A 27,093-nucleotide genomic window follows, 5' to 3' on the forward strand; every position below is an offset into this window, starting at 1 on the left:
CATTGTCAGCTACAGCATCGCCCTCTTCCGGTGTCGATTCGATAATTACAGCATCGTCCGCATCCAAGCTGCGATCGTCGGGCGTTTCGTCGTTTGCTACAAAAAAGGACGTTGCGGTCTCCTGCACACATCGGCGAGTTCGTCCGTCAAAAATCTTTTGTTTTTTTTCGCATCCACTTTCGCAGATATTTACAATAGGAAAATAGCAACACGCATATTGAAGCTGTACAGACAGGGCTTTACGCTTTAGCGACTTACCGTTTGTTATTGTGAAGCGCGAGACTACAATGGACTAATGCGCAACAAAAGATTGATAATCAACTGCAGAGACGTCAACACAAGGACTGGTGTATTGAACATTGACGCGAAATAAAAATAAAAATAAACAAAACAAAACAGAAAGAAAAAAAAAATTTCAAAAATAATAATCCAGCGGGGAAGATGTAAAAAGGTGGTAGGAATTTTTGTTGTCCTTTTTGTTTATATGAATAGTAATGATGTTTTGTTGTTGTTTTTTTTACTGAAAAATGAAATTTTCAGAATAGTGGCAGCAAATTGCGTATATGTTTGTGTCGTGTTTTCATTTCATCGGCATACAATAAGGGTGGAAGTGTGGATGGATGGAGGTTTGGATGGATGTTTACGAGGGACGGCCACGAGCAGGACGAAATGTTATTTCTAAAGCTAAACCCTGGGCCCCCCTTCAGCGTAAGCTGTATCCACCAACATATAATATGTGATGTTACTATATAGTTATTGTTGTCCGTGAGAAACAACACACCCTGTCCAGCTGGAAGTCATTGCCAAAGTGTCGCTAACGACAGGAATATAATAAAAGAAGAACGGAAGAGAAGGGCGAAATGAAATAGCTGTCCAATCATAATACACCAGCAGACAGTACAACTCGGATATTGGCCGACCGAAGTTTGTTACAAAAATCTGGTATAGTTGTCAAGCGAAAACAATTTATCTTTTGCTTTCATATATGTCAATATAAAAAAAGGTCAATTTTTAGAGTATATTATGGAGAATAATAAGACGCAGATTGAGATAGAGATTAAAAGGAGAGATAAAAAAAACGAAGAGCCTTTAGGGATTTATAGTCAACATCAAATACTGTAATATGTAATCATCCATCATGTCTTGGAGAGAAGCAATAAGTGAAAGAGAATTGACAACCTTTTCTTTTAAATGGGAGACGGATGTGGAAGTGTTCAGTTTTAACTTTTTTGGATCTTTCTTTTTTTTTGGAAGCTCACAATCCGATAGGATGGGTTATTATATTTTTTAAATGTCGACAATAATTCGGGGTGGGGAATTTTTTGGTAGTTTTATAAAAGATGTCAGTGATATCAACTTGACTTAATCCTTCATATTTCCGGAGGGAAGTGGGGGATAAGGACTAATAAAAAATTGTGTTTTTGAGGGGTGGTCGTGTCTTCTAATTATATGTCAATGCAAATTTTGTCTCTCTTTTTTTAAATGTTTTCATGGCTTTTGAGTGTTAAAACGTGGCGTGATGGTGATGCAAGAGTTGGAGGATTGCGCAATAACGAGGCGTGCGGCATTCACTGATCAGGTGCTCGTGTTGGAAATGACATATCCGACGGCTGTAAGGACGTTGGCTCGGGACTCTGAAAACAGTGGAAACAATTTAATGCCAATGGTGTTGGATACAACCGACCCCGATTTTCAAACAGCATCTTATCACTTTTAAACATAGGCTGTTTTTTAGGGGTTGTTTTGTCTTTACATTGTTCCCAACTCGTCAAACCTGATAAATTAATCCCGACACCGATGGAGTCGAACAAAAGCCATGATTAAAAACGAGCATAGCAAATTTTCATATTTGGACGGCGCTCCATCGGTTCGTAATCGTCCAAATAAAAAATGGAATGCTCATTCAATGCTTTTACAAGTATAGTGAGTACTTGAGAAACAAAGGGAAATCTATTGATCAAATAAACAGAAGGCAGAAAATTGCAGAGAAGATGAGTCGAACCGTTTCATTGTCTTCAAAGATGAAAGGGAAAATCATTTTTGCTATTATCAAGGTTCGACCCTTTTTCTCGGTAATTTCATTAAAGCTTCCACGTTTTAGTTTTCTTTTTAGAATCCAATTTAGGAGAGGAAAAATCGCAAACTAAAATGAAACTCACCTGTGTAATGGACGCCCGTCCGTCAGAACTGGCTTTGGAGGAAGAAGTTTTACTCAATCGGCTATCACCACGTTGCTTTAAATATTCCTTGTCGTCAAAAATCTGCAAGCCCACACGTGTTTTTCACTCAATTTGTGTTTCATTTTAAACTAACAAGATTCCACCGCCAAGCCCTTGAGAGCCTCTCAGATTTAATTAAAAAAATAAATCGAGCAAAGAAACTTAAAAAGCAATAATGGCAACTCAAGATGAAAACTAATTTTTCGGTGCGGATGTGATTTACGTCAACGAAAATGAAAATAAAATTTGGCCACACGTGATTTGAAACAAAAATCAAAATGGAAGCGTAGTGGCAAGTTCCGCACCTACCTGGAGACACGACTATTAACACGACCCGTAATCTTAATACGTACGACAAGTTACAATAAATTATTCAAACAAATTTGAATTGGCTAAAAACGTTTGAATATCTTTTCGCAAAAAAAATGAAAATTATACCTTGACATTGCCGCCGCCAGGAACGTGTTTCATGTTTACGATGGATCCCACTTTGGATTTGGCATTGTATTCGAGTTTTCTTGACTCAATCTTCTTGTCACCACCCCCTGGCTTATGGTTGGCATTCTCTAACGATCCGATTCTCGATTTAGCTTCGACCTGGACTTTCTTGCTCTCGATTTTAACATTTCCACCACCCGGTTTGTGCGTAGCATTTTCCAACGAGCCAATTTTAGGTCTCGCATTCCATTGCAATTTTACAGATTGGATCTATTACGTGTAAATGTACGTAGAACAAAAAGAAAAAGAAAAAGAAAATCAATTGTAAATAAGGATAACGTTTTTCTTCTTGAAAGATTCGGTAGAAAAAATCTGATGAAAGGAGAGTTGCTCGCGCTTCATAACAGACCGCTAGGTGGCTCTCGTGGCAGAAAGATAACGCCAAGTTTTTCCACGAGGTGTTTCGGATTCGAATGCAAAATATGGTGTCTTTTGTTTGTCAGAATGGAATTTTTACCTTGACATCACCACCTGATGGGGTGTAGTTTTCGTTACGAGCTCCAATTCGTGGCTTCGCTTCGATCTGAATCTTCTTTGACTCTATCTTGACGTTGCCACCCCCTGGCTTATAGTTGGCGTTGGCCAAAGAACCGATTTTCGAGTGCACAGTCTTCAAGTTGGGAGAAGGAGCAAAACCAACCTGGACTTTGTTCATTGGTACTTCTGCAATGCAAAAAAGTTTTATGCAATCAATCTGATTCAGATTCTCTTTGTTCTGTTTCAATCTAGGTTATTGATCAATGCATTCCTGAAGGGTTCTCAAAGGATGGGTGAGTGCCAACTTTTATACTCATCCTTCAACGATGTGCTTACTTTGTGCCATCTTTGATGGAGTTGTTGGGGTTTCAGTTGATCTACTATTGATGGGGATTTTGCTGCTGGTCACAGATGTTCTTGAATTGGTTTTCTGCAATGTGTTGTTTAGGCTGCGTGGTTCCTAGGATCCAACAAAAACAGTTTTAGGCATAATGTTATTATCAGCTAGGCTTTTTGAAGTATCCTATAAGCAACATGGGATCCCTGGCAACTGTTTTTACTGTAATTCCTTCTCCAGCATCCCATAGGCCATTGAACATCTAAAGTATATTTACAGAAGATATTATTGATCTTTAGGGCTTTACCTTAGCTTGGGTACTTTCATCAACACCACTGTCGTGATCCCCTTCTAAAAAAAAAAAGGGAACAGTTTTTTTTTACTAAAGCACCAAACAAACCGTTCACTTTGCATAATTAAAACCTTAAATTTTGAAAAGAAAAATATTGATACCGACTGTAGAGAACGTAACAGGCGTGATCGTACGGGGAAGATGCGCATAGTAGACGGGAATTATGTGGTTTTATAATCTCAGGGAATCATACAAAAAAAGAGAGAGAGAAAAGAAAACCCTAGAACCGACCCCGCCCACTGCTGGTCTGCTCAGCATAACCTCAAACAGCAACGCGCAAATAACAGTCCAACATAAAAAGGTGGTGTGAGAGACTAGCTTGTGGTGGGAATCGTGTTTCGTTATGAATCCGGAAAATCGAGATAACACACCAAAGGAATTTCAGTTTAAGGAGAAAAAAATAATAAAATCGATAGCCCTCATGAACTCCAGCCAATTTTTTAAAGTGAAAAAAGAATCTAGCTTATTACAAAACAAATAGGGGATAGCCCAATCGATGATTCGCATCTTCACAATACGAAAACGGGACCGGGACTCCCGCGCATGACAGTCGGACTTGCTCCCGCTCGTATTGATTTCATCCCTCCCTTTCGTAGAAAACTCCCGAACGATGTCATCCCGCCATATCACGATTAAAGCGAATTTTCTTGAATTTTATCGATTTACAAAATACTGAACATTTTTTTCTATTATTCTAAGGTAGAATTAAAGAAGATCCACCAAAGCCCGTTTTTCTATATCCCCTAGACAACCACAAAACTGGCCAATGAAATTATCAGTTATCCCGTTGGATTCCCGTGTACTTTTACTCGAATTATGCCAAAGGCTAGCGCTCTTTTTCGTTTTTTTCTCAATATGTCCTGTGTTTCTCTTTTGTAGTGTGGTGTACAACTTACTGTACCGGACGGATGCTCCACCCGGGCGTTAGTTGGAGTCACGGGTGCGCATTTTTAGATCTGCGTTAGAGCTCATAGTAGTAAAGCGAAACAGAAAGACATAGTGAGAGATAGAAAAAAAAAAGGCACACGTGGTTGTGGATCGGTTCCAGCACTTTAGAATTTAAAAAAAAAATGCAGCTAACAAACAACCCATTTCGCCTCATTATAAACGAAGGTGGACCGTAACGACCTTTTGAAACAAAAGAGTGGGTCTAGTCATTTTTTCCCCTGCATTAACTGACCTCATTCTACAATGTATGGAACGATAAGAACCCATGAAAATTAGATTTCCAATTCTCAGACACACATACAAACGCATAAATAGCAGGCCACACCTGGGAACGAATCGATCCGGAAGTATCGGCTAACAAAATACTTATTGGAAATCAAAGAAATGTGTTGCAGCTATTGAAAAAAGCACGCAGATGGTACGACAATGGGAGGGAAGATCTTTGCACTTCGTCACGGCACAAAAAGGAAAAACATAGTTAAACGTTTTTATTTTATGTTTTTCCTTTTTTTCCGCTATACTTTCTCCCGATTGTTGTCTTAAGCTCTTAACACACATCGGCGTAAATGGTACTCGGTATGCCGCGTCAGAATTCATGTGAATACATTGACCTCTTGCCAGTGCCATAGCCCCAAGCCTCGAAAAGGATTCTTGACGTTGGACTTTCACGGTTTCACTTTGTTTACGAAGAGTGATCTTTCATCGGCCGTATGCAATTTGCTAGATGGCTAGTGAAATTCACGAAACTTAGAAAAAAATTCTATTCAAAAACTAAATAGCACCTGTTGGCTAAAAACTGAACGGAAATAGGCGCTAATTTTTATTACCTTGGGGTGTTGGCGATGGACGACTCTCTCTACTTTCATCTAGGGAGACGCCTTCTAAATCTCGCCGGGAACAGGTTTCGATGTCAGCCATGTTGTTTGAATTATGCCTTTCGTGAGTAGCAAAAGTTTCTGACAAACGTTGACCACCGATGTGGAAAAATAAAAATAAACAACTCTTCCCGAAAAGTCTAAAGTCGATGAAGAATAGCAATCAAATAAAAAGGGGGGAGGGGGTATAAAACTGGACCGAAAGTTAACACGCAGTGGCACTGACTTAGTGACTGATGAAACTTTTTTTTTCTCTATCTAAAAGACGACGTTTCGGCATGCAACGCGCCAACGAATGGAGACCGACTGCGCCGGGACTTGCCGGAGAGAGGGAAGAGAGGGCTTTTGTCGGAGACTAGTAGTAACTAACCGGGGAGGTGGTGGGCGGCAGAACTCTCTACCCCACTATAGGGCGCTATAGTCGTCTACAATGGAGGTTCGATGTGCTTCGGCACGAAGCGCCGCCTCTTGTCTTGATTTAGTTAAGAAAAAAAAGCAAGTCATTTTTTTTTTTACTTGCGAGAGCTTTTACCATTTTATTTTATCTGATTCTTTTTTTTTACATCTTCTTTTGTGTGACTGAGAGTGAATTACATTACGTGAGATGTAATGTAACCTGACACCGTTAGCAAGCGATCGATTTCACTCGAAAGAGTAATATCTTGTGCGAAATGTCTTATTGTAACCATTGTTTGCATCGTCCGTTGATTTTTCTCGTCTAGTCGGACATTTAAAAACTAGCCTGACACATCTAAAACGTGTCTGACTGCTGTCCCGCTTTTTCTTTTTTTTTTTCCCTTTCCCTTTAAATGACACATTGTTTGATTGATTTAATGTAGACGTCTGGAATGCCCACCATCCCTCCTTTCAAGTCCTAACATCAAGGACGTCTTTCTACCCCTTATGTTACCTGACACGTGTACAAGGTGTCATGCTAGCACCGCCAACTTCACTTAAAGGTTTAACTATTTGAATCAGTCGGAAAGGAAATCGTTTTTAATCAGCTAGGATGTAATCAGCGAAAGTTTATGAACTCGACAAACGACAGCCTCTCCTTTTTGTTCTAAGCTTTTTAAAATGACGTGATTTTGACGGAAACTCTTGATTGTCTGACAGAGAATGTGTAGCTCGTGCACGCTTCGGTATTGTTGGAGGGGAAAGGGCGAAAGGTCGTTGATCGCCGGGAGAGGCAGTAGGGGAAGAATAATCATTTCGGATAGGTAGCTAGTCTCTGTTTTTCACATGTGAAAGAATACTGTGGCTCATTAAGTCGGGCTTGGTCGGTCTGATGTGCATCCGCAGTCCACGCCGCTGTCGTATTGTTGTGTTTGTTGCAGCATGGCGTCATTTGTGTACGCACATGCACAAATGTAGTGATATTCTTTTTTTGTTCCACCTGTCCAACTATGACGGCCACATAGGAATCTCACCGCATTGTGTGTACGCAGTCGATACAAAAATACGACAAATTGAAACGCATAAAAAAAAGAGACACAGCAAAAATAGAAACAGCTCTCCGCCATTGGCGACGACAACCGACCGACGAGCTGGTCGCGTGATTCGATCGCACTATTTAGAAAAGAATTCTCACTCGGGTCGTGTCACGCACTCGTTTGTTATTTTCACCCCTCTACCCTAACGATTGATTGTCTTCCGATTCATTTGCGCTCGAAATTGTTCTAGAATTAAAATGCGGATCCTGCCCGTTTGTATTTTTTTTATTGTGACCTGTCCGCCGCGTTTTACCTTCAGAGATAACACGATAGGTGAAAACTACGCATTATTCCAAAAGGAAAGATAAAACCCCGCAGCATTTGTGCAAACAACAGGAAATTGTTCTCGTCAAGGATGATGTCATTACCTGTTTTTATCCTCTTTTTAAAAAATATCGCTACTATTTATTATGTTTTTGCTATCGATTATTTACACACCCACGGTTTGAATGTTACGCACTGTACCGTCACTCTTCTATCTAAGAGCGTTCGACCATTCGACCCAGCAACGAGAATCCATTTGATTCAATCATCTTATACATATTACAGCATCAACTGGCTGTATAGTTATAGACCGTGCGCTCTCTGTGTTTGATCGTGTTCCCATGACAACCTCCATTTAAAAACACACGTCCGTTTCCGGACGCTGCTGTGTACACACACACAAAGATTCGGTGCCATATCCTGGAACGAGGATACAGAATAGTATTCTTCTAATTATTCACTACTTCCTCTTGATTTAAATGTGACGAGCGTGCTCATCAGACTTGAACCTGCCTATTGTCCGCTATAATAGCGTCTTACTTAATGATAATATATTCGTACAGCATCAGAATCGAAAGAATACTGGCTGTTGATTGGCCGTAGTAAAAAGAGATAAAGAAATAACTTACATGGTTGAAGAATGGCCCGTTTGTCTTGTTGCCCTTTTCTTTATCTCTTCTTTTTTTTCCTCTATTTTTTTCCTTCGGCGTAACGATCCACAGGCACGGAATAACGAAAAAAATGAATTCCGGAACCAATATATATATATTCCAATGCAAGTCCGTTCTATTTTTTTTTTTCCTTGGCGTAAAGAAAAAAAAGAAAGAAAGAAGGAAAGTCAATATCCCACACGATACGACGGATTGTTTTGCTGTTCTGCACGTCTCTCACGAATTCTTTTTGATCTATTACACGCTAACGTGTTTTGATGGTCATGCACGAAACTGAAAAGAACTTGCAAACGTGGAATTGCCGGCCAGGCCGACAGTGTCTGACGATAGGTAATTAACTTCGTCTCACGCTGATACGGAGCAGTGCTCGACTGTGCCTTTGACTGGTTGACATGAAAGTATAATCGTTTGCCCGTGCGCGCGCTGCGGGAATAAAACGGAGTAGCGCTCGTCCAGCGTGACTAGCCGCGGTACATCATCCGAAAGTAGGTCGCACACCTACAGTCTTGGTTTTCTATACTAGATGGCAGCACGTTTTTTTGTTTTTAATTCCCTGAAAGTTGAATGCTCTTTTCATTTTGTTGGCTTTTTTTTACATTGACGTTCTCTGTTTTGCTTTGCTTCGAACGATTAATGATCCATCATGTTAACAACGAAGTCAGCCCCTCGCCCGTCGATACGGAAGGCCTTCGTTGGATTTACGACTTTTTGCCTTTTTCATTGTTTACGTTAGAAAAGTCTTTCGAAAGCCCGCTTGAATTTGGAATGCCTAATCTCATTGAACGATGTTTACTACCTGCTAAATAATCGAATGCGTATGTGGGAGAGGGGAGAGGGGGAATTTTTCCATCATCAAGCAGCTGGATAGGTTTTATGTGCACATTCTTGAATTGCTCAACAACCAACTGGTTTTTAAATACTTAGCCTTTTAAATTAGAATTTTCTAAGAAATTAAATTGTTTCCTGCAGTAGCATATTATTGGAAATTTCAAATTTGTTTTGTTTTTCTTGATGCCAGATCTTTTTTTCTCGAATTACTGACGTGATTATCGCCACCTGCTCTAGGCTTTCAAACAGGTTGGACTGTTCGACTGCGTCCCAATAATTAATAAATGTCATCTCATCTTTAGAATTTCAAATGTAACCAAATCGGACTGCATCTTTGAAATACCCTGCATGCGTGTATTTTTACTAGAACCATCACATTTATTTATAACCACCATTTTTTCTTTGTCTCACGATAACGAAATCGGTCGAATGATTCTTAGAATCCGTTCAATTTGAAATTTGATCCCTCCCTTTGATACAAGGTGATGAATGATGTCGGGAACTTCTCAACGGGTTCTTTTCTTCGAGCCCTTTAGTTTCGTGTATATTTTTTAACCCTACTTCGATGCTTTTCAATAATAACAATCTTGGTCGCCTTACCTTGTAATGGGTACGTTCCTATCGTAAAACCAAATCTTATTTTTTCTATTGAAGAAAGAGACGTCACCACGAAAGACGAGAGATTATTGAAGACTGATGTATTATATCAGCTAGATGTTATCTTCGAGTTAAGTCGAGCCTGTTGGAATGCTATATTTTTTAAAGTTAACTGTTGAACTTTTAACTTGTGGTAAACGATCAAAACAACTGTACATTTCTAGGGAAACAATTTTGCCTGTGTCTGGCTTACCAACTTGAACTAGTTTGTCAAATATGATTCGTTAAAGTAAACAAGAAGTAGTTGAAGTATTTAAAAATTCTTGTATGCATATTCTTGACCGATTTCTATACAGCTTTAGAATTTTTCCAATTTGCATAGACAATAACTACTTGAAATGGACTTTAATACGATAACATTTTGTAGTGATTTATACCAGTGACCGCCTGTGACAAAGACCGCAAATTCAGGTTTTTCCCGACCGGTCTTTGAAAACCAATTCACAAAAGCTGATGCCAAAAAAGGATGTTATTACTGAAGCATTATGCAATTTTTTATAATTCAAATCAAAAAGGTTTTAGAATATCAAACTTCTTTGCCAATTATTGCATGAATCTGAATGTAAACGCCCTTGTAAGTGAAGATTAGCACATATTGTTTGATATTGACATTTGCGAATCGTGCCGCATAAAGAATATTTAGTTCTTTAAATGGAAGTTAAGTCTATATGAAACATAAATAAATGTAAGGCAATTTCTTTTTCTATTTTTTTTTTCTAAAGGAAAACTAAATGGATCACGCGTTGCCGTTCGAAATGAGATAAAAACTTATGAGTGGACCCCATTCTTCATGGAAAGTACTGATTTCACATTTTTTTTATATAAAAAAAATATTTGAAATGCTTTCTAGTTTTTTTTTCGAAAACAACAGTCATATGTAATCGATTGTCGTTTATTTAGGCTGGGTCAGGACTGGATCCAGTTTGCAATTGCCCCAAAAGTCAGACATCCTATCATTCAAAACCTGTCTTTGATTTTTCTACTCGGAATTTCGATTTCTTCGAGACCTTTTCTGGCCAACCGGCAGGCAACGGCATCTATCAGAAGACCGGAAAGTTACGTACCGTCATTCCAATCTCGTGAATTGGTTTCGTTGATTTGACATCACGCTGGCGGGACTTCCATCGGGAATACGCCGCCTTTACCTCTGTTTGAACACACCCCCACCGCAACAAAGGTAGGGCTTAGGCACACTAATTTTATTCTTATAGATCTAAATAAGCAATATCATTTCAAGTGCGTAAGAGCTTGAATCAAGATAGTAAAACTGAAGCTTATTATAATTTGTATTGTAAATTCGAAATATTGTTTTGCGTAATTTTTTAATATGCATGAACGTTATGGCCGTATCCCCCATGTCCGTGAGCATGTCCGTGAGCATGTCCGTGAGCATGTCCGTGAGCATGCACGTTGTGTCCGTGAGCGTGTCCGTGGTTGTGTCCGTGAGCGTGCCCGTGGGCGTGAGCGTTATTGTGGCTGCTGGATCCATGGCTGATTACTTTGTTGATGCTGGTGTAGCCAGAATGTCCGTGGTTGTGTCCATAGGCTGCGTTATGTCCGTGGCCATATCCATGTCCATGGCTGTGCCCGTGTCCGTATCCACCATGTCCATGACCGTATCCTATTCCGTAACCTTATCGTAATAGAGTACGCGAAATTAAAGCTAATCCCGGGCAAATTTCAAAGGTGTACGCACCTCCGTAGCCGGCGCCATGGCCGCCGTAAACGGTTCCGTATCCAACTCCGTGTACAGCTCCGTGTCCAGCCCCATAACCGTGTCCTCCATAACCACCATAAGCGCCAAGATGTCCCTCGGCTGTTTGAAGATCTTTGCCATCTTGCAGAACAGTTTCCTTTTGTCGCACTGGGACAGATATGACTCCGGCAATGCAGGAAACGGCCAATAAAACCTTTCATGGGTCAATAATCAAGAATTTACATGGGATAGTGGCAAACTGTTGTCATTCTTTTCTTTTGGCACTATTCTCGCTAATAGTTAGACAACCAGGACTTTTAATTTACAGCAATATTTTTGAACTGACTTACTTTAAAGGCAATCATGTTGATGTTGTCGAGTAGGGAGATGGAAGCAGAGATCTTGAGTGATCAGGTTGAGTATAAAACTCTCTTGCTAAAATGCCCGTTTATATACTGCTCGGTGAAAGCATTGAGAAAGAACGTAATTTTTGAATAGCATTTGTCGACAAGAATAACTTACAGAAATCGAGGGTTGAGCGAGTATCAGTTGAATCTAAAAACAAATGGCCTATTCAGAATGAAAGAGAAACAAAACAATGCAGCTTCATTTTAGCAGTTTGTCGCCTGACCGAGTTTTGTTCGACCGGAAAATAAGAATCAGCGAACTTTTCATTTCCTGCGCTGTTTTATATCATATCTCGTGAACTCTCACGTTAATCGTGTAAAACCGGGTGTCACATGACAATGCGAATTCGTTTTTCAGGTTTTTAAATACATTTCGTCTTTCATTCAATCGCCCAAAAACAGTCTGGTACGTAATTCAGCATTGTACCTGAGTTGGCATGGGTTCTTGCAGTAATTTTTTTTTTACGATAACAAAATGTCCTAGTGACAATGGGGACCTCATTTTAATTGATTGGCGTAAATATTTAAAGCAAAAATATGACCATTTTTAATGCGTTCAGTTTTTTATTAAATTAAACAAGTGACCAGGCCACGGGAGAAGTAAAGTACATCAGTTACGATGGATACCAATAGAAATTTGTCAGAGCCATGGCTGAATCCACGGTATAGCTTAGTAGCCGTAAGAGCTGCCGTAACGGTGGCCAGAATATCCAGAGCTATAACCTGCAATATTTTTGTTAATTATTCAATGAACGTTTTTGAAACGAGCGCTATCAGATTCACATCGTATGACTGTAGAAGTTCTATGATTGAAAATTTTGCATACCTCCATAACCACTGTGGTCGTATCCGCTGTAGCCATAACCTTTGTTGCTGTAACCGCCGTATCCACCGTAGCCTCCGTAGCTGTAGCTTGGGTAGCTGTAGCTTGGGTAGCCATAGCTTGGGTAGCCATAGCTTGGGTAGTTATAGCTTGAGTAGCCGTAACCTCTGGACTTCTTGGCCAAAGTGACAGTCACAAACATCAAAGCAAAAAGAAGGAATGCAAGCTGTAATCGAAGAAAAAAATGGCAAAAAGGGTGTTTACTCGGGTGCGGTTATACGTTATCTAGCAAGATTAAATACCTTCATATTAGCGGCCATTGTTGTTCAGTCGAGACAATTTGTTTGTAGTAATGAGTCGATGCAACCGTATGGTGTTGTGAAGATCTAGTCTGAGGCGGTCGTTCTTTTATACCACTCTGTGTCTCTTTGCAGATATGGAGCATTCAAGATAAACCTGTTTAACTGGCCTTAAAGGTGACAACCATAATGATGTCTAGTATTCAGATGCAACCTTACATGTAATTTGAAGGACGAGTGAAAGGAAATCAGAAGAATGCAAACAAATTTGTAATAAAAGCCCGTTAAGCAAAATGGGATTACCTAAATTGATTTTTTGGATTTTGTTCTTGATTTAGGACGGTGTCATATAGCAGAACTGGAGAAAAAATAATGGTGAGGAAAAAACAATACTTATGTACATAGTTGTCTGTTCCACGAGTTGATCATCGCACCAAACAACATTTCGAAACCTGAACGAGAAAAAGGACAAAATATATGCGACCGGTCCCGTACCCATTCATAACCAGGTACAACGTAGTTGCATATATTTTATACCTCTTTCGTTAAATTAAAAATAAAGTTTCCTCCACCTTTCAAGGTATTAACCTACATACATTCGACCCCCAAAACAGAAAAACAAGTGAAAAAAGGAAAAAAGCAGGTTTTTTCAAGAGTGTCTCGTTACGCAGACACCATCCACGGCATAATACCATTCCATACGTGTTTTTATTCAGGTTTGTTATGGAATCTAGTAATTATTTATGTGTAACCATCGAATTCTTTGTGTAGTCGCAAATACGGGGAACACAACAAGCGCTTGTTGCGTTCCCATAGTTACACGCCTTTCTAAGGTTGCCTAAGAATTTCTAATATCCCGCAAAAGTGGTATAGCCAATGTCACACGCAATATCACAACGTGTGTTTCAAGACGTCTCAGCGCTAATTTGCCACATAACGGCGAACAAATGCGTGGATCACAAATGTGATATCTGTAAATACTCGACATGTAGGGTATTTTTTCTTCTTACTACTTGTAGGTTTACATTTTTATTAACTAAACTTTCTTCTAGGGCTCTGCCGTTGCGGTTTTTTGTTTTGGGAATTTTAAAATTATCGCTAAGATTGAAGAAAACTGCAGGAGACGGTAAAAAGCTATCTAGAAGATCAAACGACTTACATTCGTCGTTAAAATACCGCATCATCCATAACGAATCAGTGGCTAATCTATTTGGTGCGAATAGCTTTCCTTCAAACTACAACAACCGGATAAGCACCACAAGCCTACACAGCTGGAAATTCGTCCACCAGATATCATTACCACTCAATCACGACATGATCGATTTACAGGATGAAAATTAAATAAGAAAATTGGACAAAATACATTTTTTTTACTAACAATTTATTGGAAAAATGAAATTTTTTTTACGTAGGGTGTTTGGTTTTTGAATAATAAAAGAAGTTTGATGTGTCACGCTATCGCTGTAGCGTACTGGCGCGCCAGTAATGGTTTCGATTCGCACACACCCTAATTTTATATTTTAGATTACTCCAAAACTAAGTTCTACTCCAAAACTAAGCTCTACGTAAAAAAAAATTCCATTTTCGTGTTCCTTGGTTAATTTGAATCAGAATCATCTACAGTTATCTAGATTTAATGCTATTATTTTTTAATAGGTAAAACTTTTAAGCCCGACAATATAAGCCCGGGCTTATTTTTTAACCCAACTTTTGACCGTTTTTTACATTTTATTCAAAAACTATGAGTCCCACGAAAAAACAACCCTCATATTCGTGATGCCCGTTCAATTCTGCATCGAAACCATGCATTTACAGCGAAATCTAAAATTTTGCCAAAATTGAAAAAGTGAGAAGGCTATAGCCTTCCTACTTTTGTCAAAATCGTAAAAAATCGAAATCTCTCAGAATGCGATGAAATTCGTACAGTATAACCCTATTTTAACGCTGATTCAGAAAAAGCCCTTTGTTTGTTTGTCAAGTAAGCCGTTTTTGAAATAATTGTCATTTTGCTAAGGCCTTGCTTACTTTTTGAAACCCAACTTCACCGTTTTTTACGTTTTATTCAAAAACTATGAGTCCCACGAAAAAACAACCCTCATATTCGTGATGCCCGTTCAATTCTGCATCGAAACCATGCATTTACAGCGAAATCTAAAATTTTGCCAAAATTGAAAAAGTGAGAAGGCTATAGCCTTCCTACTTTTGTCAAAATCGTAAAAAATCGAAATCTCTCAGAATGCGATGAAATTCGTACAGTATAACCCAATTTTAACGCTGATTCAGAAAAAGCCCTTTGTTTGTTTGTCAAGTAAGCCGTTTTTGAAATAATTGTCATTTTGCTAAGGCCTTGCTTACTTTTTGAAACCCAACTTCACCGTTTTTTACGTTTTATTCAAAAACTATGAGTCCCACGAAAAAACAACCCTCATATTCGTGATGCCCGTTCAATTCTGCATCGAAACCATGCATTTATAGCGAAATCTAAAATTTTGCCAAAATTGAAAAAGTGAGAAGGCTATAGCCTTCCTACTTTTGTCAAAATCGTAAAAAATCGAAATCTCTCAGAATGCGATGAAATTCGCACAGTATAACCCAATTTTAACGCTGATTCAGAAAAAGCCCTTTGTTTGTTTGTCAAGTAAGCCGTTTTTGAAATAATTGTCATTTTGCTAAGGCCTTGCTTACTTTTTGAAACCCAACTTCACCGTTTTTTACGTTTTATTCAAAAACTATGAGTCCCACGAAAAAACAACCCTCATATTCGTGATGCCCATTCAATTCTGCATCGAAACCATGCATTTACAGCGAAATCTAAAATTTTGCCAAAATTGAAAAAGTGAGAAGGCTATAGCCTTCCTACTTTTGTCAAAATCGTAAAAAATCGCAATCTCTCAGAATGCGATGAAATTCGTACAGTATAACCCAATTTTAACGCTGATTCAAAAAAAGCCATTTGTTTTTTTGTGAAATAAGCCGTTTTTGAAACAATCATAATTTAAAGATAAAGTAGGTCTTATTTATTTTGTCGGGCTTATTTCTTAAACCGCACTTCACCGTTTTTTACGTTTTATTCAAAAACTATGAGTCCCACGAGATAACAACCCTCAAATTCTGATTGCCCTATGGTCTGAATTGCAATCTTGCTAGTGCATTGTCGCTTTCTCATGATTTTTAATACTACGTTATATTTTACGTTATATTTTATCCGCTTACCTTCGATAACACGTATTAATTGACCATTAAAAAAATAAAACAAATAAATAAATAAATAATTGTAAAAAAAAAGTTTTCTTCATCTTTTTCTTCTACAGCATGCGCGAAATTTGCAACAGAAAGGACTTGTCGAGTGGTTAGGCAAATTTCCCTGCTTTAATGAAAGATTCACTCCAGTTTCATTTTTCTATCTTGTCAAGATTAATTTGATGCTCCCCACTGAGAACCTCAAAATTTTTGTTTTTCGCGAATTACCGGTGAAAAATGGGCTGACAACCCTACCTGAATAATAACGGGTGAGTTTGAATCATAATTGGCGATGAAATATGGAGAGAATAAATTTGTGTGACATTACACTAAAAAAAAAAACAGCGTAAATTAAGTTAGTGAAAGACGTAGAAATAATAGTGGCATTAAAAAAAAGCAATAGCTGTCAAGAATAAATCCATGAACAAGGTCGGTTGATCGTTCCCTACATTCTATCTACCTGCTGCGGGCTAGATTTTGAGATTCTTCAGAAACGAAGTTCTCTGACGGGCGTAATTCTGTAAAAAACAAGACTAATGAGTTCTTAGTCAGTTCCATATGGTTTGCAGCAGTAGGCAAAACCCATTTAATTTCATTTTTTTTTTTATTATTTCTTCTGCGTATTGATCAAGGAGAACACAGCACAAGGGTGTGCTTTGGAAGATAGATAGGAGGGGATTAGAAAAAGAGAAGAAAAATTCTAAAGGTCTGGGTGTAGAAACGGTACACCGCTTCTGATAATTATAGAAGTGGTAAATCATTGAAGGTAATTGCAGATGTCCCCCTATATTTCACTGAATTTGTTCAGTTTCTCCATAATTGGAATGTTAAAACTATAAAGATATACCAAACAATCATCACTTCTAGAATTTCAATTTCCCATAAATAAAATTGCCAGGGGCTGAAGGATCGTCCGAAGTGAAGAATTCCTTCCATAGTTGTGCGAACGTAGACGAATCCATGACAGATGAATTGTTCTGCAAATGGCGATTACAACACGTCACGCTTGTCAGAACAACGAACTCGAAGTAAATCTATCGTTTGCAGTAACATTACCTTCGTCAATAACTTGAAGGCTTCGGAGCAGTCACTGTCTGAAACATCGCCACGCTTGTTAACGGCAGCAAATTCCTCTAATTCGATTGTTCCTTCACCTGATTAATTTCACACGAAACGCGCCTTAGTGCGGAAACATTACGAAAATAATCTGCTTTCTCTTTGAAACCTGAGGTATCCATGATGCTGAAATAGAAGTCTCTGTACTTATCCTGCCACTCCTGTGAATCGTTGCCACCCTTGGCGTACGTCTCCCACATGGTGCACCACTCATTTTGATCAACCTACAAAGTTTATCCAATGGCCAAGCTCGTTACATCGTCGGTGACAGGTGCAAATTGTTGTTTACGAGAAAATAGAGCAAGCATATCTTACGGAACCATCGCTGTTGGAATCGGCTCGTTTAAGGGCCTCCCAGACGTCTAGAAGCCGCTGAAGAACTTGGGCGCCCCTGCCCTCGTTCACACTCCAACCGTGCACCCGACATGTGCGCTAGACACGAACAAGAATGTAGCTTTAAATTAGTTGAGCAAGAATTTCGGTCAACAAGCGTGCAATCGAAAAGCGTTGAAGTATGCAATAAGAGAGAGTTTGCAGCGGCCACGTTTACGGTGTCGTAGGTTTCGGAATCAATTCCTACTTTGTTAAATATTACAGATCCTAGCTTCAAGAATTGTCGGTAAATAAAAAATATATACTCCTATATCAATTCATTTTAAATCTAGGTCTGGCTGCGGGGAATAACAATGCCGACAGGGGATTTCAAAGACGACGTACATCACGGCATAAACCAATCGGCTTCAAACAAACTAGGGACGATTTTGTTTTACAGCAAAAGTGCAAAAGGAATAAAGAATCTTTTACCTCGGCTGCCAGGCGGAAATCTTGTTGATCAATAGCACCACTGTTGTCCACGTCTGGAAGGGAAATTTGTAACATAGAAGATAGCATCAAATAGTTGCAATCTGTTTGTAGGAAGCATAAACAAACCGAAAAAAGTCTTGAAGACGTAAATCAATTTGTTGCGACGAAAATCAGACATTGCCATGTTTGTTTCTGGTTTATCGTTTCACCTAAAATAGAACAACAAGACAAAGATAAAGAACCAAATTAAGTGAGCAAAGAATTAAGAAGCAAAACAAATACGAAACACGATCAAGTTTATGAACAGGTGAGACTATCGACCGTGTCCAAAAGCTTGTTCGCTTTGAACGCTAACGGTCCCTTGTGAAAGCGGACGATAGCATTGAGACCAGTCGATACGCCAGGCGTCTCACAATGAGGTAAATGTCACGCTGCAGATTGTAACCCTTCCGCACCCCCTTCGCTACCCACTCCCTTTAGATGTTCTATGGCTCGTGAAACATGTTGCGCGCTGCACAACAGATTGATCGATAGGAAAACCCAAAGGGGGAGCTTCCTGCAAGGCAGAATCCAACGGGATCTGGTCTGTCTCTGTCGCTATATATATATAGAGTTTCTGTGCGACAAGCAAGGAGATTGTGACTCGGAATCAACTCCCCTTTGGGATTCAGTTCAGTCTGATTTGGTACTGTATTCAACCGGCTAATGTAAGATGTTTTTCTATGATTCTCCTAAGATGAGGTCTTGGAAAAAGAAAATGTCTACGAAATGCGATGGCGCATTGCAGCAACGGTAAAACTCCTCGGGTTCGTAAGACCTATCTGAATCAATTGGAAACTTCAATTTCCTGAACTTTTTTTTTTCTAATTCTCATAAAGAACCTATGTTCGATGATCGATTACACGACGCCACTCAATAACCTGTTGATGTCCCAATGGAAATCGAAAGTTGCTCGTTCACAGATATTACCCACAAATATTTTTCAATTTTTTATTGTTTGGGGGGAAGCGGAAGAGGCTTCTTTGCGAGAGACTCGTTTTGTTGGAGAATACGTACTACCTTCCCATTGAGTTAATATGCTTCGTTGCTCACAGCCCCCACTTTTCCGTACGCATACAAAACCTTCGCTCGGCAAAAGCTTTTAACGACAAGCAGAGGACATCATTACGACGATGACATATTAATTGGGAAAAATAAAAGTAGTTATAAAATGAAAAAGAAAAAAATAATGTTTTGTCAGGATGTCTTTGGGGGAAAAAAACGTGCGCAGATCGATTTTTCAACAGGTCCCAATAAAAAGCAGATGGCACAAAATCAAAAGTGGTTAGCTAACACGACGGCAAAGAGGATAATGGAAGAAGAAAGGCCAAAGAAAACTAATCCATGAAATAAAAGTCAGAAAAATTAAACCACTCTATTACTTACCGCATCATATAATCTAATAGACAAGCTACGCCGCTTATCCGCTTAGGAGAATGGAGGATTTACGGAGTACCTCCCGAACGCCATGTTTTGCCCACAATTCTGTTCAGTAATCTTTTTAAAAATTATGAGAACGGCATTTCAATAATTGACGTGCGAAGGGAAACAACTGAAACCCGTTATTGACTAATATCTTTGCACCCCTTGTGAGAACTACTTCACTGGGGCATCTTTTCAACAAGATTTTGTTGGTTGAACCGGATGACTCCCCGGAAGCCCCAAAAACCACGGGCCGATTTCCTATTGATCGATTGGTCGCTAAAATGCTGCATTCCTCATTGCCAATCACATTGACCGGCTTTTGCACTTATATAATAGGTGTCTGGGTACAGCAAGATATTAAAAAACAAACAAAAAGAACTACAGGCGAGATTGCAACGATCTATCCAAATCAACAATATAATCAAAATCAAGATTTGATAGTCAACAAAGAGCTAAGAAGGTTGTTTAAACGAACACAGATCACGTCCGTTCTGTAAGTAACTAGGGAAACAGTCACGAGAATTTGAACTTACGTTCGATCGGGACGACAGCTGCGGGAGATGTAATGACAGTAATGGACTGCGCTCGGGCAAAGTTGGCGATGCAATGTGCTCTACGGACACGTCAGGTCTCATTCTTGTACATATAACCAAGGTGGGCGGAGCAGACGGACGAGATAGGCCGTGCCCGATGGTTCTGTCGTTACACATGCTGCATCTGGTTTACGAGGGGCGGACGGGTGAAAAGATGGAAGTGAAGAGTGACCGTCCAGCGTCTCGTACAACTTGAGTCCGTCACATCGATCAAATTGGATGAGACTGAATCAAGATTTCGTTCGCTTATCAAGGGACAGCCCACCAAATGCGGCTGAAAGTGCCGTGACACTTGGCCTGATTGGCATCTAATTATAAACACAAACAACGTGTGCTATTCAACGCAAATGACCAAAGTATGACGTCCGCATGACAAAATCTATTTACCCATTTACCGGTGGCCGTGCGTCAGTAGATAATCGCCAACGATTAAAGTCTGAACTCTCTGACGAAGCCCGATAACTTAGGGATGATTACATAACTAGCGGTGCAATTGGGTTCGACCATCGACGGATACATGTAATGCGATTGTCACTGGATTAATAATAGCATCAATTTTTTAGTACACGCGGAAAGGACCAGTCATTAAATCTACAACAGCGCCGTGAACGTAAATACAGTGATCCTCAAGAGATGTCCTTCACTGTTCGATTTCTCAAGCGTGATACAACTCCTCGCCAGGTGGAATCACTTTCACTAACCTGTTGTCGGTTATGCTCCGTTTTCTTTACCCTCCCCACCCCTCCGTTTATCCCGGAGACATCAAGTAACATTGAAATACATTTAGGACGATTACTTAACGACACTGCGTCACGTTCCCGATAGACTGATAACTGTGACTCATCTGTTTACAGCCAAAACATGAAGTACACAAATTTTAGCAAACTAATTCAAGGCAGACGAAATGGGTATCGCGGCATTTCTAACCCGTTCTGTGCGTGCAAAAGAAAAATAGGTGACGCATACGTTTAAAAATCCTTGTCACGTCAGTTTCGGCGAATAAACAATAGCGCGAGGGCTAATAAGAAACTAAGAGTGAGAGCGAGGTTAACGATAAACAATGCGTTGCCCATAAAACGTTTTCGTATGGGAAGCTCGATTAGACTTACGGCGTGCTGCACGGGAACATCATTGCTTTCATCCAAAACACGTTAAAACAATTTCTACATCGATCGCGAACAGGAAAAGCGGAATCCATGTGGTAAAAAATAAAAAGATCTACATTCAAGATGCATAACAATTCGGCTTCGTCCATCATGGCCCATACAAAGTTTCAGCCTTGTTTAGTCCGCCAAAACACGCAAGGCATTCACACGAACGTATAAGGCCCCTTTCATCTGGCTCACCTTTCCCTGTTGCCACTAGACGTGCGTGCTCTTTGGGTAACAAACATAATTGCTGTAAAAAATTACTAACATCCCTTTGAAAGAGAAAAAGAAAGAAAAAAGTATCTTGCGCGTTACGTCGAATGCAAAGGCAATAAGCTCGAGCACAATGCTATTTTCCCTTTCTTCGGCGAAAATGAAAGGCAAGGTAGATAAGACGTTATAAACATGCCACAAAATCGCTGATACACCTCCTTAATTGGTCGTATTTTTTGAAAGCGCTCTTTAAAAACCGAATTTGAGAAAAGGATAAAAATTGGGCTATTATTATACTAGCGTCTTACGATGTGGGTTCCGTTTACTTGTTACGCTTGGTAAAGAACTTTCAATAGAGAAGAGGAAAAATAAAACTGGGCTATACGGTACAATAAACGCTAGGCGTTCTTTTGCGAAAACTCTATGAGTGAAAAACGTTCACAGAAGTGCGGGGTAAGTTAGAAACCGATTCCGGCGGGCTCTGAAGCGCGTCTAATATCAAAAGATAAATGAGAGAACATTCTAACTTGTTTTTAAGGGCAACGAAAAAGATTGTTGACGTAGGAAAACGAGCACCTTCGCCTAAACTAATGAATCAATCGAGTGTTTCCAGTTTGTTTCTAAGGCCAAAGTGTACAAAGAAAAATGGGCGCATCGAGACGTTAAATGCTTCCGTACCTTATAATCAAAGCCCACCTTGAAAGTCAGGTCAGATTTGATCAGCCTCGTATTTAAACGAGTAACTGCGCTTTTGCTTCGCGACAAGGGAAAAAAAAAAAAGGAAAAGACAAAAAAAGAATACAGACTTACGTACCTTATATTTATTAGTAGTAGGCCCAAGTTCGTCGTTATTGCACGGCGTCATGCACTTGATGTTCAGGAAGCTGGACTTGCGCCCGATCAAGATGCATAAAAAGATGCAGGATGTGGAGGCGGAGGAGATGGCGCAAGAAAACTTATAACTTCTTTCCGCTGGGATTGAAAAAGTAGCAGTATTCAAAGAGACGTGGTTGGATCTTCAAGAGGCTACCGAAACTCTTGAACCTCGGTACAGCCTAAGAAGCAGTCACCTAAAAGAATCACTGTTCAGTGATCCTTCATAACTAAAAGACATTCATCAGACGCACCGTAGCTATGGTAGGGGTTACAAGTTCCTGGTCAGTCCCTCGTTGGATAATGGTCAGCATCTTCCTGATCGGTTGGATTCACCTATCAGCAGGTATATTGGATCACTCGTTCGATCTGCAGTTAAAATTCAATTCAATCAATTGATTGTATTCAATTGGGCTGCACGCATAGATAGAACAAGTACTTTAATCGGATGTTAACAATTGATAACTAAATTTTTTAAGATTGGTTAATGATGAAAATAAATTTTATATTGCAAACTAATGTGGAACATTTTTCGTTTGGCCATTTTTGTGCAATTCACCATTTGTGGAATTTTAATGAATCGTCTATTTCGAAACGAAACAAAAAGGAAAGTGCCAACACTATGGTCACGCTTGTCTCGGAGGTAAGAAAACATTCCTTAGTTTGTTTAGTTATTCAATACACGATCTAGTAGGTAGAAAAGATTAGCAATTTATGTGATACATACCTGTTTCTTTGCAATAATTTGAAACTTTTCCATATGAATCGAAAAAAAGCCCATGGAAAGAAACGAGCAGAAGAGAGCTTTACTATCAATTCAATCCGACTGCCACAACAAAATCCCGTGCCAATCCCACGACAATTTTCTTTTCTTGCCAACGAAGATTCATCTGAAGAAGTAATGAAGGTTTCCGCCACCGAGCCAGGTGACCACTTTGCGACTCAAACCCGCCGTCTGATTGGTAGACGTTTGCCTCCTGGATTCATATTCACCGTACTGACGTCACAACGTAATGGAGGCTGACTTCCTCACGTACTCAACGGACGTTAATTCATTTTCTTTTCAATGCCTGCAAATGAAGAAATAAAGAGAATAAGTAACTGTAACGCAACACTGACTGAGTTGGCTATTGGCTGGCTGTTGGCGCTCATTCCCTTAATGTAAAATCTCCACACAGAAATCTGCATCAAACCTGTCCTTAAAGATGACCTGTCTATGTACTAGTTCTGCCAAGTTAGTATTAACATCTAAATTGTTCATTGCAATTGTATGAAAAGATGATGGATATCGTTCAGTCAGGTATGAATCTATGCTGTTCCACTAATATCCACCTATACAGTCACAAGAAAAGAATATTAAACTTTTCAACTACCCTAATAAAAACCACAAAAAAATATGTTAGTATTCAAGTTTCTGCATGTGCTATATTATTAACACTTTCTCTGAAAGTTGCAGCCTGGCAGAACTTGTCGAAGAATAAAAATATCATCAGCTATAGTGTTATGTTTATGTACTTGCATCAGAATTCTATGATAGAACTAGCACTTTAAAGTGCTTCGTGAAAGTCAAATACTTGCTACAATGCTGTGCCCAACTTGAAAGTAAGCTAAATAAGGGGAATGAAACTACCAGCAGCAACTTACCGTTTCTGCATCGTGAATATCAAAAGTCACGCTTATCGTGATCAGGGATCCGGAAAGTCATAACAATACACAGTATCTTACATCATGACATAGCAAGTCATCTATAAACACGCTCGATCTGGTTTGTCAGTGAACGATAACTACTTCGAAAATGGTTGCGTCGTCTGCCAACTTCCGGCGATATTTTCTTTCGAGCCATCGATGTTGCAAGTTCTACAATATTACCTGCAAGATTCCATTTGTAATTATGATTATGATTTTAAGAATCAAAACAGAAAATATTAAAATATGCTTGGGGTTAGCTGAGAAAATATAAATAATTACTTCAATTTGTAAAAATTCTGAGCTGTTCGCTTGCCCACAGAAACCCATAAAATAACAATGACAGGACATCTTATTGAACTTTAACTTTCTCCTGTTTCTTTGTTTTTTTTTCCTTTTCATAACGCATACGGGGCCAGACTCATACATACAGACACACATACGCACACCACAAATTAGAAACACGATTAAACGCCAAACTTTTGTTATCTTTTTCTATCAAGGGCTGTACCAAACCAATCATATAAATAGATTGCCACTTCACTGAATTTGTGCCATTCCTTTTCACGTCGAGTGCTAGACACCACTCAACCATCTAACTAGACACTTAGCCGATTCCAAACTAAAGGAAAAAGAGAAATAAACAAACAAACAATTGGTTGCTGGTCAACGAAAAAGAAAAGAAAACAACACAATCTCAGAAAGGATAGCGAGGCAAGGAGTTTTTCACTTTATCCTACAGGGCATATAATTTAACGTGGATAAAAACCCGATAAGAGACGGAATGTCATTTTTCAATTTTTGTCATTTTTTCCCTTTAAAGTAACACGTCGGAGAGTGGGGTAGTGAAAGGGGACAAGAGTCTGGTGTTTTAAATGACGTGCATGTCAGTGCTGCATGAATTTCGACGTGAGTACGGGGATATAGAGAGAACAATGTGAAATAAAAGAAAAAAGGAAATAAAAAAAACTGTTCACTGAAAGACAAATCCGGGCATAAATGCCTGACGGACGGAATTGTCTTTCCTACAACGCAAACATTGAACTGGTACATGTGTTTGCAACTCATTTCTGGATTCCCAAAACCCAAAAGGACTTGTGGCAAGGGGAGAAAAAAATAGAAATGGTGACAACAACAAAAAATGTGATTGTTTGCTCTATAAAAACAAATGCAAATAGTGTCCGTGTCAGTTGTGTTTGACAAATTGAACAACGTTCTGTGACTGGCTGTCGGTTGCTGAACACAGGCCGTTAAACATTAGAGGCCCTGTTCAGCTTTGCCCATCAAGTTGGTAGTGCTAGTGAGGTTGATGGTCTTGCGACGGTTCAGGGTACTGAAACTGGAAATGGAGGCCGGTCCCTCTGGACAACCGTTGGCAATAAGCAGCTCAATCACTTCGGGTGAGTTGCTGACTCGGGCAAAGGTTAGACATGTGCGGCCTTCCTGGTCCAGTGCCTTGACGTTGGCGTTGTGCTGCACGATTAGAAAAAAACAAAACAAAATCCGTTATAAAAAAAACCAGTCCTCAACATTCGGGGAAAAGGAAATGTTCAACATACCCAGAGCAAGAGCTGGACTAGAGCCAAGTTTCCCAAGGTAGCCGCCAGGTGCAGAGGCGTCCGGAGATCCCGGACAGCCACGCTACAGTTGACGTCCTCTGGTCCGGCTCGGGCCAACAACAAGGCCACCATTTTCAGATCGGAGCGGCAGACGGCATCAATGAGTTGCTGTCCGAGCGAGCCCGAAGACGATGGCAGTGCCAAAAATTCCTTGTGCTCATACTTTGCACGAATCCAACGCTCCTTGTCGTCTCGGCTCGATTGCGGTCCTGGTTTCACGCCTCTCATCCTTGCCTCCCATATACTGTTGCTGAGCGTGTTACCCAAGCCGAGCATGACGGCGATATGTCCAGGTCTAAAAATCAAATTAAAAAGCACGTACGTTTGTTAATTGAAAGCCAAAAATGAAATATCAAATGCTTTCGACTTACGGCCACTCGTCTAAATCAAGTGATCGAACTCGGGAAATGTGCGATCCCAAATTGCGGTGGATGCCCGAACATTCGATGCACACCAAAACTCCGAGATTCAAACTAGCCCAGTCGGGATCTATTGTTAGAAGAAAAAAAAAAAGATGTTAATTATCGATTGGGGAAGAAATGTGAGGGACACTGATTAACGTACTAGGAGCATCGCAATCAGCGCAGTTTGCATTGCCGATGACTGTCGATCTTAATGATTGGATGGAGGCGGCATCGACCAGACTGTTCATCCGCGATTTGGATTTGCTGCTTTCATTTCCCTGCAGTGAGCTGAGGATTTGATGTTCAATGGCAGTCACCCACTCCTCGCGCTCTTCGACGCTGGCCGCCTCGAAATGCCAGATTTTATTGTCCAAAGAAACGATTTGGAATTCGTATCCATCGCAATCTAAAATGGCGTTTTTGAAAAATGTTATGACTTTACATAATCGATGCCGAATTTGATTCTGATTAAGGCGAAATTTTACCATCGAGATCGTTGGCTTTGTTGCTCGAGCTCTTCATCCGCCTGTGCCTCTTCTTGACGCTGGGCGTTTCCGTTTTCGCACTATTGTCGGCTATTCCGCCGTTAATGGCGTTCTGTGACGATGGATCATCTCCTCCATTTCCACTACCCATCAGCATGCGACCAACCGGATCTTTCAGCACTTCGTACGCCGTCAGCATGACCGTGTTCTTTTCCGTACGTTTATCCTTGTTGCCAGGAAACCCTGAAACATTTTTCGAAAAATTCAAAACGTTAAAACGGGATCACGTTAAATTTCCAATTGGAAAAAAAAAAAAAAAAAAATTATATACCGGTCGTGACGGGTTCGTTCAAGACTCCGTTAGCACCTGGAACCAGCCCAGGTGTCAACGCAACCCCAGCGGTGGGCTGCTGTTGTTGTTGTTGAGTGCCACGCGACCCGCGAGGTTTCTGCCCGGGCACTTTGACCGTCACGTACTGCAAAGAGATCTCTTTGCCGTGCGAATCGTCCATGTAATCCTGTATAAACGTAAAAAAAAAAAAATATCCAACTTAAAAAACGATCCACTCCAGGAAAAAGGATCTCCCCTTTGTCGAAAACAAAA

The 27,093-nt window shown here is 39.9% G+C and overlaps 5 protein-coding genes and 1 long non-coding RNA gene across 8 annotated transcripts in view; 2 read left to right on the top strand and 4 right to left on the bottom strand.

Annotated features, from left to right (window-relative positions):
* Window positions 1-3,445: 3,445 nt before the first annotated feature.
* On the top strand, window positions 3,446-14,194 carry LOC130696796 (uncharacterized). The gene is made up of 7 exons (XR_009002703.2): window positions 3,446-3,487; window positions 10,342-10,416; window positions 10,520-10,796; window positions 12,980-13,114; window positions 13,183-13,353; window positions 13,425-13,832; window positions 13,897-14,194. It is a non-coding gene; the product is annotated as an uncharacterized LOC130696796 (long non-coding RNA).
* LOC130696783 (holotricin-3-like) lies at window positions 10,888-11,803 on the bottom strand. The gene is made up of 3 exons (XM_057519901.2): window positions 11,666-11,803; window positions 11,316-11,529; window positions 10,888-11,252 (listed from the first exon to the last, which is right to left on the bottom strand). The coding sequence occupies exons 1-3, from the start codon at window positions 11,678-11,680 to the stop codon at window positions 10,942-10,944; spliced, it is 540 nt and encodes a 179-aa protein (XP_057375884.1). The 5' UTR covers window positions 11,681-11,803; the 3' UTR covers window positions 10,888-10,941.
* LOC130696789 (prisilkin-39-like) lies at window positions 12,267-12,976 on the bottom strand. The gene is made up of 3 exons (XM_057519908.2): window positions 12,848-12,976; window positions 12,549-12,771; window positions 12,267-12,445 (listed from the first exon to the last, which is right to left on the bottom strand). Exons 1-3 carry the CDS (start codon window positions 12,863-12,865, stop codon window positions 12,393-12,395), a joined length of 294 nt encoding a protein of 97 aa, XP_057375891.1. The 5' UTR covers window positions 12,866-12,976; the 3' UTR covers window positions 12,267-12,392.
* A 2,660-nt stretch (window positions 14,195-16,854) lies between the features above and the next one.
* Window positions 16,855-22,373, bottom strand: LOC130696781 (calexcitin-2-like). 2 transcript variants are annotated; one of them, XM_057519899.2, is made up of 7 exons: window positions 22,237-22,373; window positions 18,131-18,213; window positions 18,005-18,057; window positions 17,516-17,632; window positions 17,310-17,424; window positions 17,141-17,238; window positions 16,855-17,061 (listed from the first exon to the last, which is right to left on the bottom strand). In XM_057519899.2, exons 2-7 carry the CDS (start codon window positions 18,186-18,188, stop codon window positions 16,948-16,950), a joined length of 555 nt encoding a protein of 184 aa, XP_057375882.1. In that variant the 5' UTR covers window positions 18,189-18,213; window positions 22,237-22,373; the 3' UTR covers window positions 16,855-16,947. The 2 variants fall into 2 exon arrangements, with proteins under 2 accessions (XP_057375882.1, XP_057375881.1); XM_057519898.2 differs by lacking the exon at window positions 22,237-22,373 and adding an exon at window positions 20,002-20,159.
* Window positions 22,374-22,406: 33 nt separating this feature from the next.
* Window positions 22,407-23,678, top strand: LOC130696785 (uncharacterized). Its single transcript, XM_057519904.2, has 3 exons — window positions 22,407-22,641; window positions 22,903-22,938; window positions 23,072-23,678. Exons 1-3 carry the CDS (start codon window positions 22,557-22,559, stop codon window positions 23,317-23,319), a joined length of 369 nt encoding a protein of 122 aa, XP_057375887.1. The 5' UTR covers window positions 22,407-22,556; the 3' UTR covers window positions 23,320-23,678.
* A 637-nt stretch (window positions 23,679-24,315) lies between these two features.
* LOC130696750 (centaurin-gamma-1A-like) overlaps window positions 24,316-27,093 on the bottom strand; it is a 30,211-nt gene continuing 27,433 nt past the window's right edge. For both annotated transcript variants that reach the window (XM_059495423.1, XM_057519856.2), the window contains exons 8-13: window positions 26,821-27,007; window positions 26,490-26,732; window positions 26,165-26,410; window positions 25,972-26,089; window positions 25,541-25,895; window positions 24,316-25,454 (exon numbers count right to left, since the gene is read on the bottom strand). In XM_059495423.1, coding sequence (XP_059351406.1) covers window positions 25,239-25,454; window positions 25,541-25,895; window positions 25,972-26,089; window positions 26,165-26,410; window positions 26,490-26,732; window positions 26,821-27,007 — 1,365 coding nt within the window. In that variant the 3' untranslated portion in view covers window positions 24,316-25,238. The remainder of the gene's footprint in view (window positions 25,455-25,540; window positions 25,896-25,971; window positions 26,090-26,164; window positions 26,411-26,489; window positions 26,733-26,820; window positions 27,008-27,093) is intronic.

Source organism: Daphnia carinata, chromosome 5, assembly GCF_022539665.2.
Source record: "Daphnia carinata strain CSIRO-1 chromosome 5, CSIRO_AGI_Dcar_HiC_V3, whole genome shotgun sequence".
Lineage (NCBI taxonomy): Eukaryota > Metazoa > Arthropoda > Branchiopoda > Diplostraca > Daphniidae > Daphnia > Daphnia carinata.